Source organism: Misgurnus anguillicaudatus, chromosome 5 (genome assembly GCF_027580225.2).
Source record: "Misgurnus anguillicaudatus chromosome 5, ASM2758022v2, whole genome shotgun sequence".
Lineage (NCBI taxonomy): Eukaryota > Metazoa > Chordata > Actinopteri > Cypriniformes > Cobitidae > Misgurnus > Misgurnus anguillicaudatus.
In genome coordinates this window covers 34,117,501-34,134,173 of record NC_073341.2, presented here as the reverse complement: position 1 = coordinate 34,134,173, position 16,673 = coordinate 34,117,501, and the positions used below count along the sequence as shown (strand labels likewise).

General features: G+C 37.5%; 1 protein-coding gene across 9 annotated transcripts in view; it reads right to left on the bottom strand.

The window, feature by feature from the left end:
• fibcd1a (fibrinogen C domain containing 1a) overlaps nt 1-16,673 on the bottom strand; it is a 273,907-nt gene that overhangs the window by 143,443 nt on the left and 113,791 nt on the right. For all 9 annotated transcript variants that reach the window (XM_073868066.1, XM_055168618.2, XM_055168622.2 and 6 more), the window contains one exon: nt 4,824-5,303. In XM_073868066.1, coding sequence (XP_073724167.1) covers nt 4,824-5,303 — 480 coding nt within the window. The remainder of the gene's footprint in view (nt 1-4,823; nt 5,304-16,673) is intronic.

The following is a 16,673-nucleotide window of genomic DNA, read 5'->3' as shown; positions in this document are numbered from 1 at the left end:
TAAAAGTTTCGCTAGTCCTAGACTAAAATAAATGTTTGAGCTGCATTGTAAAATATCGTCGCTGTCCGATGAAAACCACGTTCATGTTCAATGTTCATGTCCATTTTGCCAATTTTTTTATTTTTCGACGGATTGAATGTCCAGGTTCATTTCTGTATACAGTATGCTTCACATATCTAAATGGCCGATGAAAAGTTGTGAAATCATGTCATCTGATCTTTACGTATATCCATTTGGTGTCAAAGCTGTCAATCACGCCGCGTATCTCCCGCCCAGTGGAAGCATCTCGCCGGTTTCGCCAAGTTTCATCGAAGCTCAGCACTGGATAGCCGAATAAACAAAGCCTAGTGAGACAATGACTTTCCTTCATCGAGGTAAACGTTTCCCCCTGATGCCAGGCGTACGTCTAGGAGTGACAAAATTACGATAGGACTGTGCAAACAAAGTATCTGTCTATCATTACTGTACCATGTCAGTGTATTGATTCATTGTCCCTTCATAGTTCGCAAGAGACTTTTAATAAATTTCTAATTAATATTAAATAAACTAAGCGTATTTAACTAAGACGTAGGCTATTTAATAAACTGAGCGTATTCATCTGTCAATATGAAACGCGACTTGGCCATTCTAATTAATGATCGGAAGAACGCGTATCGACCACCGTTACTGTAAAATATGCACGTATGTCCATTTAAACTCAATTTTGGTCAAATGTGGATTATATCATTACACTGGCAAGAATATGGTTAAATGTAAAGATGACGTACCAAGTATGACAACGCTACATCAACTGCTTTTGAAATACGGTGTTTTTTCACTTCCTAAAAAGTAACAGTTTTGGACATACGTGAGTTTCATCGGGCAGCGACGATATATCAGTGCCATTGTTGTGTCTTTAAATGCACACTAGTATTGTTTTTTGTAAGGTTTGTTTGTAAAAAAACTTGTAAATGTCCTAATATAAATAAGGCCTAGTCCTGGATTAATTTAAACCCTCTCCGGGAACCAGCCATAGGTTTGAAGAATGTTTATATTTTAATGGATGTTAATGGAAAACAAGGCAAAAAACCTAATAAATAGTATTATGTTTGTGCAATTGTTCTCACACTGGGAAAGGAAACTGCATTTTAAAACAGGAAAAATACACACTTCACCTTAAAAAAAAAGACAAACGCATTTAATAAATCGAATTCCACTGTTTTGCAGTAAGCCACTGGGTACATATTGCATTTCATTACATTTGTAGAGACGAAGGTAAACTCTTGCTACAGACGGTCTCGTATAAGCTTAGGGTATCACGCTATCCCTGTGATTAAGTTTTAAAATTACCCTTCAGGAATCTCATTCTGTATGCTTCGAATTCTGCTCAATGTACTCATATCTGTTTTCATATTTGTCTTCAAGGACGAAGGGTGTGCAAACCAGTTTATAGCCCTTATCAACTAAACCAAGACAATCGTATGTGTCTCTCAGGCTGGGAAATCTATCCTTATCATAAAGTTGACTCTACGATAAATAATAAAACGTTCCCATGATGACTGTATAGTCTAAAGTCCACACACAACACAATCATCCCTATTGACGTGGCTTTGTTTTTATTGTCTTGCTGAGAGAATCTAATGAAAGCAAACTCCTGGTTTACTGGTTGAATTCATAAAACACTCATCTAAATGTAAGGACCGCAGATCGCACCTGTCTGTAATTCTGTCAGCCGCTCTCCGGGGTCGAGGCTGTAATGATGCTATCATAAGTTAAACAAGCAGAATTTCTAGCATACTTTGATAAACAATAAAATATTGACAATTATATTGCAGTTTACACAGTTTAATAGGGGATATAATTGAGATGTTCAGCAGACTGCCAAGATATAAAAGGCTAGATGGAAGTTATGTTATATTCTTATGTTATATCTGTAAGATTGTATTTGTTAACAATAGTGAATGCATTAGCTAACATGAATTAACAATGAGCAATACTACAGCATTTATTAATCTTACCTCAAGTTATTTTTAGTATTTACTAATACATTTAAAAGTAAAAGATGTTAACTGTTAACATTAGGTAATGCACGATGAACTAACATGAACAACTGTATTGGCATTAACAAAGATTAATAACAGATGCTGATAAACTATATTGCTTATTGTTAGTTCATGCTAGCTAATGCATTTACTAATGTTAACAAATACAACCTTATTGTAGTGCTCATTATGTCTGTAATTTTCTCATACAGTAAAAAACTAAAATTAACATTATAATCATTGGAGTTACTGGAATTTATCTAATCAGTTTATCTAGTTTTCTGGAAAAGTTTGATTTTCTTGTTATAAGGCCAGTAATTTATTAGCACATCAATATCTTGGTGTTTTTCTCACAGAATATATTTTTCATAGCTTGAGAGGATTATTTTGATCAATAGAAATCAAAGCAGAAATGGCAGCGTGTGAGAATCAGGCTTCAGAGCTGAGTGCTGGGATCCCTGAAATGTCTTTGTGCATTTGTCATTACAAAATGGCCTGACAGTTTCTAAAGCAGAAATCTCTAGCATGTTAAGTGTCTGTCTGTCTGTCTGTCTGTCTGTCTGTCCGTCTGTCATCAACGGATAATGTTTATGTGTCTATCCATGTGTCCATCCATCCGTCCATCCATCCATCCATCCATCCATCCATCCATCCACCCATCCAACAAAAGAAGAAAGAAATGGCTAATCAGTTTCTGAAGCAGAGATCTCTACCATCTTACAGAATGTCTGTCTGTCTGTGTTCTTTCATCCAAGTCAGATTTCTATCTGTCTGTCTGTCTGTCTGTCTGTCTGTCTGTCTGTCTGTCTGTCTGTCTGTCTGTCTGTCTGTCTGTCATCAACGGATAATGTTTATGTGTCTATCCATGTGTCCATCCATCCATCCATCCATCCACCCATCCAACAAAAGAAGAAAGAAATGGCTAATCAGTTTCTGAAGCAGAAATCACTAGCATCTTACAGAATGTTTGTCTGTCTGTCTGTCTGTCTGTCTGTCTGTCTGTCTGTCTATCTATCTATCTATCTATCTATCTATCTATCTATCTATCTATCTATCTATCTATCTATCTATCTATCTATCTATCTATCGTCTGTCTGTGTATCTGTCTGTCTGTCTATCCATCTATATGTCTATCTATCTGTCTGTCTGTCTGTCGGTCGGACAGTCTGTCTGTCTGTCTGTGTATCTGTCTGTCTATCCATCTATCCATCTATCTATCTATCTGTCTGTCTGTCTGTCTGTCTGTCTGTCTGTCTGTCTGTCTGTCTGTCTGTCTGTCTATTTATCTATCTATCTATCTATCTATTTATCTATCTATCTATCTATCTATCTATCTATCTATCTATCTATCTATCTATCTATCTATCTATCTATCTATCTATCTATCTATCTATCTATCTATCTATCTATCTATCTATCTATCATCCATCCAACTATCCATTTATCTATTTATTTATTTATCAATCTATCTACCTACTGTATCTATCAGTCTGTCCGTCCGTCCATCCATCCATCTATCAATATGATCTATCTATCTATCTATCTATCTATCTATCTATCTATCTATCTATCTATCTATCTATCTTTCTATCTATCTATCTATCTATCTATCTATCTATCTATCTATCTATCTATCTACTCCTTTATCTACCTATCCATCCATTTATCCATCCATCCATCCATCCATCCATCCATCCATCCATCCATCCATCCATCCATCCATCCATCCATCCATCCATCCATCCATCCATCCATCCATCCATCCATCCATCTATCTATCTATCGGTGTATCTGTCTATCTGTCTGTCTTTCCATCTGTCTTTCTATCTGTATATCTGTCTGTCTGTCTGTCTATCCATCTATCTATCCATCCACCTATCCATTTATATATCTATTTATTTATTGACCTACTTATCTATCTACTGTATCTATCAGTCTGTCTTTCTATCTGTCTGTGTATCTGTCTATCTGTCTGTCTGTCTATCCATCTATCTATCCATCCACCTATCCATTTATATATCTATTTATTTATTGACCAACTTATCTATCTACTGTATCTATCAGTCTGTCTGTCTATCTGTCTGTCTGTCTATCTATCAATATGATTTATCTGTCTGTCTGTCCGTCTGTCTGTCCGTCCGTCCGTCCGTCTATCCATTCATCTATCTATTTATTTATCAACCTACTTATCTATCTACTGTATCTATCAGTCTGTCTGTCTTTCCATCTGTTTTTCTATCTGTCTATCCGTCCGTCCGTCCATCCGTCTATCTATCTATCCATCCATCCATCCATCCATCCATCTTACAGTGCACATTGAAAATGAGGTGAACCTAGTGTGACTTGCTCCCCTGCTAGTCAGTTTGCAAGTCACTTCTTCAAGTTCCAATTAGAAAAAATGAAATGAGCCATTCGTCACACGTGATAATCTCATAAAGAGCTTTATGCCAAACTGCTTACTGTTGGGAAAGTAAAATTGACAAATGGCATCATGTGAAGTATTTAGCCTTAAATTACTGTCAAGGGTAAATAATCTTCAAACTGATCAGCGATCGCTGCACTCATGAAAGGTCATAGCGGGGGGAATTGTGAGACATTGTGTGTAATGGTGCCTGTGATTTTCTTTCATTTTCCCATCTCAACCATTCAAACAGTGTTGATGAAGGCTTTTATAATAACGGCTCGGCTGAAGGAGAGATACTGTACGGTACTTGAACTTGAAGCTGAACCAAACTGCATAAAAAAATCATGTTTATAGTAAGTTTGAATGCGATTTAAATTGAAATAGTAAACAGAACTAACCTGGATAAGCCTGCCCTGTTCCGACTGAAGAGTACTAAGCTCCTGACCGATGTTAACCTGACCCTGTCTGAGGGCGTTGTACTCCATTTTTAATTGGCTGGCATGAGCGGACAGTTTGGCAACCTCCTCTGCCAGTTTAACCAACAGAGCGCGGTCTTGGCCCTTTACTGACTTCAGATCAGTGTCGTGGTCCGTGAGCGAGTGCAGAAGAGAGGTCTGTACGCCCTCCAGACGCAGGAAGTTATTGTTGTAGTCGGGGCAGTTGGGATCAATGAAGATGTTGATGCGAGAGCCGTCGCCCCTGTCGATGGTTACCAGGGCATTTCCCTCATCCTGGTTGGTGCTGATGAGAGGGGGGCCGTCAGGGCCGGTGGGCGCTTGGTAATGATTCATCAAGAGAATGATGCCCGTTACCGTGACAGCCAGTAACACGGCGACAAAGAGCAGGATGGTGCACAGGAGATAGCTACAGCTCATCCTCTGAAAAGAGACAGCGAGGGAAGCACATTAGTACACAGATAAACAAGATATGGCTGGAAATTTATAGCTGCAAAGGCTTGTGAAAGTAAGTGCGGAGATGGAAGCACAAAAATGGGTTGTATTTTTTACAGTTTTAATCTATAATAAAACTTTGAAACTCTTATCTAAGTTATATGCAATGATTAAACTTTCAATAGACTCATATTTGACATATCAGGATAGCACAGATTCAAAAGTAGGTTTCCCACAACCGCACATTTAAAAATCCTGTATGAAGATGCCTGCTAAAGTTTCATTTGGTATTATTTAACAGCTTAAGACAAGTGCAAGTGCATAAATGTAGACATTATTATGAAAGATATATGAAATTGCACCAAGCATCATTTTACTTCTCAACAAACTGATTTATTTATGAACCTGTATTTTAAAGTCTCAATCTAATTTTTAGATCAAAAGCATCCAAGTTTGATGTCATTTATTTATTTCACATTGATTTTGAATCTTTGACATGGCTTCACTCAGTCAATATTAAAGACGTCAAGGTTTTATTTTCACACAATAGCCCGTTTCACAGAGATTACGGAAAATACACGGAAAATGCTTTTGGGATTTGCCTGGTATTGTTTCATTTTTGGTGCACTACCAATGATTTTATGAAATCTGTTGGTGCATTAACCCACATAACGTACAGTTCCCGTAAAGACACGTAACGTATTTAATGTCCTGCACTTGGTACGTTTTTTCACAGTGTCCGAAGTTTGCTAATTATCCGTGATTTCTCATTCGAGAAACAACGCACGTGCATTTTTGTTTATGATAAAATCATAAGGAACGTGTGATGCGCTGTTCTGCTATGCTGGTAAATTACCAGTGATGTGCGGGTTGATCCAAAATCATCGGATGCCTGCGTTCACCTGCAGTTATAGTAATCCAAAAGTAATCCAAAAATATTTACGGGTCGTTTGAAATAAAGATGCCAATTATATATATATATATATATATATATATATATATATATATATATATATATATATATATATATATATATATATATATATATATATATATATATATAATTTTTTTTTTGCGGTCCAAGTTGCGGGCGGGTTATTTGAGAACGTCGGCAGTGGTGTCAAAAGTATTCATATTCATTACTATAAGTAGAAGAAAAGATACTAGGGTCTAAAAAGACTTTTGTAGAAGTTGAAGTATCAACTCAAGCTTTTTACTGAAGTAAAAGTGTAAAAGTACTGGTTTCAAAACTACTTCAAGTATAAAAGTAAAAGTAATGTACAGAAAGGAAAAAAAATGCCATTAAGGAAATAAGCCTAGGCCGTGCCACAGGGGCCTATTGTGCACTACCCTATCTCCTCAAAAAAACTTTTCTAAAGGCCATAAAACTATAGTGTTATATTAAAATGTTAATGTTAAAAAATTTGGGACGCACTAGTCCAGGGGTAGGCAACGTCAGTCTTGGAGTGCCGATGTCCTGCAGATTTTAACTCCAACCCTGACAAAACCTTGCCTACCTGTAGTTTTCAGGTGACTTTTTAGACCTTGATTAGCTTGTTTAGGTCTGCTTGATTAGAGCTGGAGATAAACTCTGCAGGACATCGGCACTCCAGAGCCGACATTGCCTACCCCTGCACTAGGCTATCTGTTTCAGCCGCATTTATCCCCATTAAAAATTTACGCATTTTAGTAATGCAAACAAATACATTAAAGACGTTGTTCTCAAACTTGGGACCGCAAGATGGTGCAAGGGGCCCCAGTTTTATAATATTTTATAAAATTCATTACTTTATCATAAATTCTGTGTAATTAAACCTCAGAAAAATAAGACTACTAAACAACAGCAATACATTGTATAACTTTTTTTTTCTTTGGGGGTCCGCAAAGGAATACACCGTACACAAAGGAGGCCGCAAAAAAAAGGTTTGAGAACCACTGCATTAAAGAACCATATGGGTACTACTGAGCATTAACATGTGTTACATGGAGAGGAACATATGATGACTAGTTGCCTATAAGTATTGTAATGGTGCTAAAAGTCAAACTTCAGAGCAGGGCCGCTGCTGGCCAAATGGGGGCCCTAAGCGAACTTTTATGGTGGTGCCCTCTTTAGTTAAAAAAAACAACAAAATCACACACAGCTAGTATGCGTGAGAACAGAAATATGCTATTGTTATCATTTATAATTCTATTTTGAGAGCAACACAAACTACAATTATACAATATGCAATATAGCAAATATATTATAGCCTACATTTCTGCATCTGTGTGTAGCTAATGGACTTTAGCTTAATCTAATGTGACAAAGCTAATCTTACATGTCAGAAAGTATAAATCCAAGCAATTTTGGAGAATTACTAAGTCAGCTTTAAGAAAACAGCAGATGTCTATTAACAAAAGCAAAAGTTGGTATGTATGGTTATGTCATGTGTTTGATTGATTTAACACTCAAGCATTCAGCTAAGTAGGTTTTGTTAATGCAAATAAAATTTAGGGTAGTTATTAACATATACAAAACAACAGATGTCTTTAGCATAGATATCTATGCCATGCTTCCAAACGCAACGCAGCACAATGTCATTTAAACAACTGAAGTTACATGATATAAATTGGTACATTGTTATACTTTTTAAATCACGCAGATGAGTCGGTTGTTTTAGCAACCAGCTATACATTTACACAGGCTTGTGAATTTGAACTGACCTGAAAGTGATGCGTGAGTTTTATTTTCGTACTTTTCCAATTGAAGACAAAATGCTGCTTCTTCCCGGGTATAGGTGTCCATCAATTTTGCCGTGTGTTACTGTACAAACGGATGGCGGATTATATCAAAACATCGCGAGAGGAGACTTCTCCGCATGTTTTCCAATCGCTCTCGCTGTACTTTTATGTTTATCTGTGCAGTGCTATCGAACAAAATTTTGATAATCCGCAGTCAGGTGGGGGCGCGTTTAAACCAATAGGGTGTCGGAATGGTGTATGTTTATACTTCTCATTCAACCACAATCGCATTCATTTTTTAACGATGACAAGCTGGAATGAAAAAAGCCGAAATGAAATAGGAGTAACGAGACAATTTTTTAAAATGTAAGGAGTAGAAAGTACAGATTATTTTCGTGAAAATGTAAGAAGTAGAAGTAAAAGTCGTCTAAAAATTATTACTCCAGTAAAGTATAGATACCCAAAATATCTACTTTAGTAAGGTAACAAAGTATTTGTACTTCGTTACTTGACACCTCTGAACGTCGATCAGGTGCGGGTTGTTTATACATTTATACGTTTAAATCCCTTTGTCAAAAAGCTATGACACGCGCATCCTCACTACGACACGCACATAATGCTTTCTGTGTATATTACATCAATGTTACTAGGTCCTCTTTAAGGGAGCGATTCCAGATCATTTACGGGACGTGTTTGTGTTCAGACAGAAGCCTTTGCCAATTTAACGGAAATAATCTGGCACCAAAGTGCTGTGTGAATGAGGTTTTAGTTCTACATTAAGTTATCCTACATAATGTAAAGAAAAAAATAAATGACACAGGCAGGGTCACATATGCAACTTTGTACATATTTTCAAACCTATGAAAAAAATATAGATATAAGACATAGCTACAGACTCACTTATGCATGCATGCTCATGTTTCTCTTATTGTAAAACGCATCGCTTGTGTACATTACAGGAGGGGGTGCCCGATAATTTATGAGCGCTTTGTACTGATTTCTGTGATTGCCCAGGGCTCTGGCAATGGGTTTGAATATAAACGACAAGATGAGCAGTGTTGCCTTTGAGGATCTTGGATGGCAAATCCCCACAGGGCAGAAGACTAGAAACTACAGACATGAGCTTTACAGCTCAATATTACGGTCTGGTTAAGTGCCCAGAATTGACAACTCTCTCATCTCCGAGAGCGCGTGCGGATGTACGAGTGCACATATGGCAGCAAACGCAGGTTTAACAATAAATGAAGAACATTTGATGGGATGCAAGGGTTGGGGCATAAAGCGCCTGCTTATCTTTTCACAGGGTTTTTTTTACTCGGTGGGAGCTCTTTCTATGCCCGCATTGTTCCTCCTGCTGTTTTACAAGTGCCACTTCAATATTTCACTAGACAGGGGATTCTGCTCCCCCGCGTGAGCCCTGTACATTTCGTATATTTTCATCGACACACTTTTCCGTGTTCGCCAAAGTGCCTCAATGTGCCGCCGTGCCACTTATGAACAAAATTAAATAGGCGACACTCAAGTTGAAGATGCACACAGCTGCAGTAAAAGCAAGACATTTATGACAGCGAGGAAACATTATATTTCTACGTAAGCTTCAATCAACCGCTAGCACGTGAATGCACGCCACCGAAAGTAATAAGACACCATCCCTCCGAGGTCTTCGTGGTGAATAACGGCACCTGAGCTTGTGTGCGAAGATCACTGTAACACATCAAAATTTATGATGGTTGCATTGTGGTGCTCAGAGATATTAGGCTACCGAGGTCTAATGTTGTGTTTCCAAGCTCGAAGATGAATAAGGCAAGCTTCATAAAAAAGGCCCCGTTCCTCGCGCCCCGCCGCATGCACCGAGCCATTGTCGCATTTATTTTCAAGATAATTAATGCGCACAAAAGCCTCAGCCTAATTCATCATGCTTGGCCAGACGAGAGCGGTCTCCGATCAATTTGTTTCAATAAAACAACAATGCCCGCTGTCTGCAGGAATTAGCCGGGCTTATATCTGACCCCTCCGCCTCGAGCGGCGCGCACACAGCCGCACGGCAACAAAGATGCGGGCGAGACCCGGCTTTTCCCTCCAGAGAAATCCTCGCCGATACAATGAGAGAGCTGGCTTGTCTATTCTGTGAGCGTGCACCCCATCAATCTTGTTCTTCTTCATTGTGATAGAGCCTCTCTGAGGGCGTTTAGAAGAAAAATCGGGGGCTCTCAAACATTTGGCTGGCGTTTCACGTCCTGCATCTTAACGAGGCGGCGGACCCGGTCTGCACAAGGGTTTTAAAGCATCTTGCTTGGCACAGTCCGGTGGGTAACGGGTATTCAGATGACCCCCGAACAGACACGGGTTGAGATTAGAAGGCCACGCTCGGCTAAGCGCAGACAATATTTGATAAGAGCTTTTATCTGTCGCCGGTGAGACGAGGCTCTCGAATGAGCAGAGGTGAAACAGAGGAGCCGTCGAACAAAAACATCATCGCATTCTTTTCAGGGCCCTTTTAAGACCTGTGAGAGCCAAAACAGATTGACACCGATACCACAGCGTCTGTGCTGGAACTGAGAGAGGTTGAGCATGTTGAAACACAAGCAACATCACATGACCGAGCCTGAGATTGCTTATTTTGGGAGATGTAGGTCAGGTATCAGGTTCTCTTTGACATTGGCCTTCAACAAACACAAATGCAAGGAAACCACAGCTTGACACAGGAAAGAAAAATCACAATTGCAAGTGAACAGACATTTTCAAAGTGTCCTTCATGCCATTTTTTTTCCTGAGGACATGGCCGTGGCAATGTTGTGTCTCATTTTGAGTTTTAGAAGAGATCTGGACAATGTCACAAAAGAGACTTCTATTGACCGTCACAACCTTCAAGACACAGCCGGCATCTCTCTCTCTGGTTTACTTCTGAAATTCAGTATGTTATTATTGTTTGGGACTTTTCGCTAAATCGCTCATGCTTGCTTCATTTACAAAACATGAAAGGATCTGGCCAACTTATCTTGAAAATTGCCACTTTGTAGGTATGAAATGTGCCGTTTTGGGTGTGTCATTTTAAATGCAAATGAGCTGATCTCTCCACTAAATGGCAGTGCTGTGGTTGGATAGTGCAGATTAAGGGGCGGTATTATCCCCTTCTGACATCACAGGGGAAGCCAAATTTCAATTACCTATTTTTTAAATGCTTGCAGAGAATGGTTTACCAAAACTAAGTTACTGGGTTGATCTTTTTCCCATTTTTTAGGTTGATAGAAGCACTGGGGACACAATTATAGCACTTAAACATAAAAAAGTCTGATTACAGCAGCAAAGTCCTTGATAATTATGCCAGAATGAGAGTATCGTTCCTAGCCATATCAGCCAAGAAATATAACAACTTTTAATTTTCCGTCGGTCCTAGTACACGATGTAACTACAGAAGAGTTATCTTAGTATTTTTGTCTAATTTTAAGTACAAATATCTAAAAAAATATTAAATCAAGATGCTTTTTGATGAGCAAAATTACATAAGAAAATAAGTCTATTTTAAAAAAATTATTAAATTTAAGTGAATTTGTGAATAAAACATTCAAAACAAATCTGCCAATGGGGTCAGCAAAAAAAAAACTTAATTTAAGAAAAAATTGCTTCCCCCAAATTTTTGTCTAAAACTAGACTTATTTTCTTAAAATAATTAATTATAAGAATTTTGCTCATCAAGAAAATGAATCTTGATTTAAGAATTTTTAGATATTTGTACTAAAATCAAGACAAAAATACTAAGTAATACATTTTAATTTTCCGACTTTTAATTTTCTGTCGGTCCTAGTACACGATGTAACTACAGAAGAGTTATCTTAGTATTTTTGTCTTATTTTAAGTACAAATATCTAAAAAAGTATTAAATCAAGATGCTTTTTGATGAGCAAAATGACATAAGAAAATAAGTCTATTTTAAAAAAACTATTACATTTAAGTGAATTTGTGCATAAAACATTCAAAACAAATCTGCCAATGGGGTCATCAAAAAAAAAAACCACTTAATTTAAGAAAAAATTGCTTCCCCCAAATTTTTGTCTAAAACTAGACTAAAATAATTAAAGGCGGAGTCCATGATGTTTGAAAGCCAATGTTGATATTTGAAATCACCTAAACAAACACGCCCCTACCCCAATAGAATCTGGACCTTCTGTTGATAGACCCGCCCCACACATACGCAAACCGGCATTTGATTTGATTTGATTGGCTATACGTGTGTTTTGGTAGTCGGCCCATCTCCTTTTCCAACGCGTTTTTCAAACATCGTGGACTCCGCCTTTAATTATAAGAATTTTGCTCATCAAGAAAATGCATCTTGATTTAAGAATTTTTAGATATTTGTACTAAAATCAAGACAAAAATACTAAGTAATAAAGTCATTTTTTACAGTGTATTATTATCATAAAAATAAAGAATATCGAAACTCCATCACTAACCCAAGCCGCAAAGGGGCAAAAGCAAATCATACAAAAATATGTCAGTAAAAATATCTAAAAATTCTTAAATTTAGATGCATTTTTACCTCAATGAGGTAAGCTAATTTTTCTTAAATTTTTATTGAATTTAGTGTTTAAGAAAAATGTTCAAGATTTTTTGCTTACCCCAATGATAGATTTTTTTTGCTTGTTTTATGCACAAAATCACTTAAATTTGATATTTTTGGTCTAAAAACTAGACTTATTTTCTTGGGTCGTTTTGCTCATTAAGAAAAAGCATCTTATTTTAAGAATTTTTAGATATTTTTACAGAAAACAAGACAAAAATACTAAGATTTTTTTCTTGAAAATCATTTTTGCAGTGTATAGCCACCTCGTAAAATATGTATGGATTTACACAATGCATACAGTACTATACCCAAGTACGTTTGACCCCCAAAGTATGGTTTGTTTGGCTAGTGTGATCGCTCCGTACCAGGGTGTGGTACTGGTACGCTTTGCAGAGGTGGTCTCTGGTATGATTTAGGGGTAGGATGTGTACGCTAACTGCGCCTGGATGCAAAACCTCAGCTGTTACTCTAAAAACATTGTGAGTGTGCCCTAAGTCAAACCCTATGTATTTTGCAACAATATAAACGTGAACACATACATTATGTCCGTCTTATCAGCACTATAGATTTCAAACCATGAGAGCGATCATAATGTAGCAGAGATGTTCAGATTCATGTTCTTCTTTATATATTGGCTAAGAATGGATGTTTTCTGAAGGCTTCTCAATAAAATGCACAAGCAACAAGACTGTGTAGGTGACCTCAGAGGCGAATCAAAGACTGCTGAGTGTAGCTTTACTGGAACAGATTTTAAGTCACTTCTTGGCCTTGTACAATCTATAATGCAAAATAAAATAACTGGAAAGATGACCTTGAAACAAGTGAAATGTTTTTCTTGAGAATTAAGGCATGATAAGCTTTTCAGTAATAGAGAAATGCTTTAAAGCTTTTAAGAAATAAATTGAATGTGGGACATATGTATGGAGCGTATGCCAATATTTACTTGCATATCTTTACAGTATATTAATACATTACAGGTTACAGAATATCATCTCTGCGAAATAAACTTGTAAATAAGACCTGTTTTACACATACCGCTTTGCATCAGGAGCGTGAATGATGTAGGTGCAATACTGCAATGAACCTGACAAAAGTTACAAACAAAGTTATTAAAGGCCTAGTTTTTTACAAACCTCTATAAATGTCTTTGTTCTGCTGAACACAAAGGAAAATATTTGTAATTAAACAGGAAACCATTAAGTGGGAAACATACTACTATGGAAGTCAATGGTGCTTAAAAAGTTTGGTTACATTGCTCAAAATATCTTCCTTTAAATATCTACAAGTTTATTTTGCAGAGATGATGTTCTATAACATGTAATGCATAAAGATATGAGAGTAAATATCGGCATACTTTCCATATGTCTCACATTCAATTTAAAAAGCTTAGCATTTCTCTATTACTAAAAAGCTTAGCATGCCTCACAAAAAAAGGCTCTAGACAGAAAAAAAATATTTATTTACATGTACTTGACCAATGAAAACTATTACAAACTCAATCAACATGAAGTCTAATTGACATATACTTCTAAATGGTGCTACGAAGAGCCCATACAGTACCGACAAAACAGAAAGTAGTTAAGAAATAAAGTAGTTCAGTCACATTTTAAAGGCCTATTTTGCAAGACTGAATTGATAAATAGGTGCATCACGCATTTTCAGCGTGTAACTCGTGCCAAAAATAGTCTCCAAGCCAAAAAACTGAACTCTAAGAGCCGTTTCTGGGCCACAACACCAAAATGCAGTGTGTGTGTGTACTGTGAACTACCTGTTAATTTGGGCCGCTGAAATATCAATGAGTGCTCGGAGGCATAATGTGTAAAGCAGACGCAAGAGCTATTGTTTGCATCCTCACCTAGACGAATAAACAGATGGAAAGGGTTTTGGATATAGAGATATTATAATAGCTAAGTACATGCTAGCAGATGGACAATATTTCCCAGTCTGCATCTACTAATAGACTTGATGATGTATAACAAAACTATTGCTTAACTCAAGGGCCCTTTATCAAAGAATGTAAATCTACAGCCCTCGCTAAAATATTGGGGTGTCCCAAGGTGCTGTTCTAGGCCCGACCCTAATCTTCTTATCAGGGCTTAAAGCAGAAAAACACTCTCCCAGCTGTGCACATACATTAGCGGGTATAAACAGGCTAGTCAGACATATGTAGTTGTTTACTCATCCCCAGGGTCCAGATTTGCCTGATATGTAGTCTGTTGGGTATTAATTAACAACTATAAGAGAAAAGCGACCTCGGTGCTTTTAACGTCTCAGCAGAAAACCATTCCCAGACAGACCAAAGAGCATCAGCTAATGTGTACGTAACTTGACCTACTAACAGCATACAGCCTATTTATGTTCGTGCATTATATTTTTATCCGTCCACACCAATTTCTTGTACTTCCCCCAAATTCACACCAATGATGCAAGGGCTCTGTCAGAAGACCCCTAGAGCACTGTTAGACCCCAACAAAGCACACAAGTCTTAAATGTGGTCAAGCTCTAGTTGTTTTACAAATTAGACACTTGTAAGGCCAATCGCCCGAGAGCAACGCCAGTCAACCTGAATTAAGAGATCACTGCGCTATTCGCTTTGAATTACACAGCAACCCGAGGCCAAAATAAAATCCCATGATGTGAACGCGGAAATCCCAACAAGTAAGTCTAAGTGCTCGGAGCTGACCAGATGTAGGGGATTAGTTGTAATCTGCGAAATGGTTACACCACTCGGACAAAACTTCTCTAGTCTATTTATCACTAACACTGGATAGCAGTAAGTGTGATCTATGCAGTCAAGAGCGTTCGCACATACCAGCACTGTTTGTGCTGCATGCCTCAGATTGTGCGAGTTCATTAGCTGGTTTGAAATGATAAATAGTTTATGGTGTGGGGGGAGCTGTCAAAAACAGGCTGTTCGCCACCCCCCTCCAACTCCACTGAGGCTATTAAAACACCATCACGCTGGAAACTGCTATTATGAGCCACGAGGTGACGGCCACAAGGAAGAGGCCACTAGGAAGTCACTGTCACCGGCCCTACTGTGTATCTTTGACGTATCTCATCGCGCCTTGGTTTGCAGATAACAGTAAGTACATTCAGTGTAACCTGAGGTAAATGACACACACGATTGTGCATCCTCTGTACAACCTCACAACGCGGTAAAGACAGGTAAACAAGCAGTGGATATGAATTAAAATGATGGAGCCGCATAATGCGCTTCCAGTCAATTAAAATGAGAAGAAAGCACTTTATGCTGAGATCTGTATAAGCACTGTGCATGAAACAACACCGTCGGTATCCATTTTGCAGACCTTTCTGTGAAGCCGTATGATGTAGTTTTACCAGAAGTCATTCTCCAAGCTGTGCGCTTTCTCACCATCTCAAAGGAAATAAGCAGGTGCCGCCAAAAACCAGAGGAAATCAATACCTCAACAGTACATGTTTCTTTATGAAATTGTCGCCATGTGTGGCTAAAGTGGGTCTGAATACTCTGTCATCATTTTTAACAACAGCCCTTCTCTGTTTTGAGAGCCTACAGGCACACTGCAAGATTGCAAGAAAAATATGGTGACCAGCAACAGCACCTAAGCACATGCACTTTTACTTTATGTACAATGGGAAGGTCTTACACTGCAAAAAATTATTTTCAAGAAAAAATCTTTGTATTTTTGTCTTGTTTTTAGTAAAAATATCTAAAAAATTCTTAAATTAAGATGCGTTTTCTTAATGAGCAAAACAACCCAAGAAAATATGTCTAGTTTTTAAACCAAAAATATCAAATTTAAGTGATTTTGTGCATAAAACAAGCACAAAAATCTGCCAATGGGGTAAGCAAAAAATCCTGAACATTTTTCTTAAACACTAAATTAAAGAAAATTTTAAGAAAAATTTGCTTATTTTTTTAGTAATTTTTTTTTAGTAATTTTTTTCATCATTAGATAATAATGTTTTGAAATCTATATTGATGTTTACTACTCTTTACTATAGACATTCAAGACTTTAGGTAACTGATAGACTGTTAATAGTCATATTACTCATTCACACAGCGCTTTGGTCCCAGAAAATTTCCGTAAAAT